The sequence below is a fragment of the Chaetura pelagica genome, unplaced genomic scaffold (genome assembly GCF_000747805.2).
Source record: "Chaetura pelagica isolate M959 unplaced genomic scaffold, ChaPel_1.0 scaffold219, whole genome shotgun sequence".
NCBI classification, from domain to species: domain Eukaryota; kingdom Metazoa; phylum Chordata; class Aves; order Apodiformes; family Apodidae; genus Chaetura; species Chaetura pelagica.
Window position 1 is genome coordinate 264,909 of NW_009954552.1, and position 1,771 is coordinate 266,679.

The 1,771-nt window shown below is 51.8% G+C and overlaps 1 protein-coding gene across 1 annotated transcript; it reads left to right on the plus strand.

Annotated features, from left to right (window-relative positions):
- The first annotated feature begins 303 nt into the window (after positions 1-303).
- Positions 304-1,436, plus strand: ADIPOQ (adiponectin, C1Q and collagen domain containing). Its single transcript, XM_010005071.1, has 2 exons — positions 304-514; positions 919-1,436. Exons 1-2 carry the CDS (start codon positions 304-306, stop codon positions 1,434-1,436), a joined length of 729 nt encoding a protein of 242 aa, XP_010003373.1.
- Positions 1,437-1,771: the final 335 nt, after the last annotated feature.

A 1,771-nucleotide genomic window follows, 5' to 3' on the forward strand; every position in this document is an offset into this window, starting at 1 on the left:
GTGCCTGTGCAAACCCGTGAGCACTGGGGGAGTAGCTGGCATTTGCTCTTCTCCACACTGGATGTGCTACCAGGCTGCACCCAGGAGCCTCATCATCATTTGGCTCATGGAGCTAATCCCAGCACCATGCTGGATGCAGAGGGGCCCCTGGGCAAGCAGAATTGCTTTCCTTTGGATATGTTGATTGCAACTTTAGTCTTCCCTGCCTCTTGTTATTCAAGGGTGGGTTTTTTGGTTTGGTTGGGGTTTTTTCCTGTTAATGTTTACAGTTAACAAAGTGATTGTTCACATCAGGAATTGAAGATGAGGAGCCCAGAAGGCTTCCTCCTTTGCTTGCTGCTGCTGGTGGCCTCCTGTTGCACAGAAGTGGCCACCCAGGAGGCCCAGCCTGAGCCTAAGATGCCGTGTGCCAACTGGATGGGAGGAGCACCTGGCTACCCCGGCCACAACGGGCTCCCTGGCAGGGATGGGAAAGATGGAAATGACGGACCAAAGGGAGAGAAAGGAGAACAAGGTTGGTGAGGAGCAGGGAGTATATTGGTGCTGGAGCCTGTGAGCAGCCCCAGCCTTAAGGGCCCACACCTATAGGTCTCACATCTGACAGCTCCATGCCTGACATTTGTCCAGATGATTTCTGAATATCACCAGGAATGGAGATCCCACAGCCTAAGTCAAAGAGGTCTGGTGGTTATTTTTCCAATTAATGATGTTTCTTCAGACACGCTGCTCTTGGCAGCTCTGCACACAGTTTTGGGGGTTAGCAGTTTCATGGGGGGGTGTTGAGGCCCTGCAGCCTTTCCTCAGCTCTGTGCTGCCAAGCAGATCCTCATGCCACAGCCCCCTCCAAGCTTCAGGCTGGTAGGTAGCAGCTGCCAGCACAGTGCAAACACAATCCCCTGTCCCCACTCTGCCCTCCAGGTATGCAAGGTCCTAAAGGTGACCAAGGTGCTGTAGGAATCCCAGGGCCAAGAGGATTTCCTGGAACCCCAGGGATGATGGGACAGAAGGGCGAAGGTGCCTTCATCTACCGCTCTGCCTTCAGCGTGGGCCTGAAGGAACGAGCCCCCCACCCCAACGTCCCCATCCGCTTCACCAAGATCTACTACAATGAGCAGAACCACTACGATGCCAGCACTGGCAAGTTCCTCTGCAGCATCCCGGGCACCTACTTCTTCTCCTACCACCTGACAGTCTACCTGACAGACGTCAAGGTCAGCCTCTACAAGAAGGACAAGGCAGTGATCTTCACCTACGACCAGTTCCAACAGAACAATGTTGACCAAGCCAGCGGCTCTGTCTTGCTGCACCTTAGCAGTGGGGACGAGGTCTGGCTTCAGGTGTACGGGGAGGGGGAAAACAATGGTGTCTACGCTGACAACATTAATGATTCCACTTTCATGGGCTTCCTCCTGTATCCAGACCTGAGTGTCCATTAAATCAGGGTTGCTGCACGGGAAAGGTTGAGGTGGCTTAAGCCCTGTCCTGGGGCACTGGCACTATAGCTATACTGTATTTACCAGAAAATTGCCTTTTGTGGGGGCAACAATTGCCAAGGGTGGACCTTCTCTGCTGTGAGATCAGTGAGGTTATACATGAGTGACTTCCATGGGACCAAGAGTTCACTTTGACCTCTGCTCTTGCTGTCCCTGTGGAAACCTGGGCCCAAAGTCAAATACCACTCCTGCCACACTATGAAAAAGTAACTCTCAAGATGCCTTAACTGTTTTTTAAATATAAAAGTGATAAAAGAAAAATTTGTTACATTTAAATA

Coding starts and splice junctions, on each gene's coding strand:
- ADIPOQ (XM_010005071.1), top strand. CDS start 304: ATGAGGAGCCCAGAAGGCTTCCTCCTTTGCTTGCTGCTGCTGGTGGCC. Junction 515..918: donor GGGAGAGAAAGGAGAACAAG/GTTGGTGAGGAG, acceptor TCTGCCCTCCAG/GTATGCAAGGTCCTAAAGGT.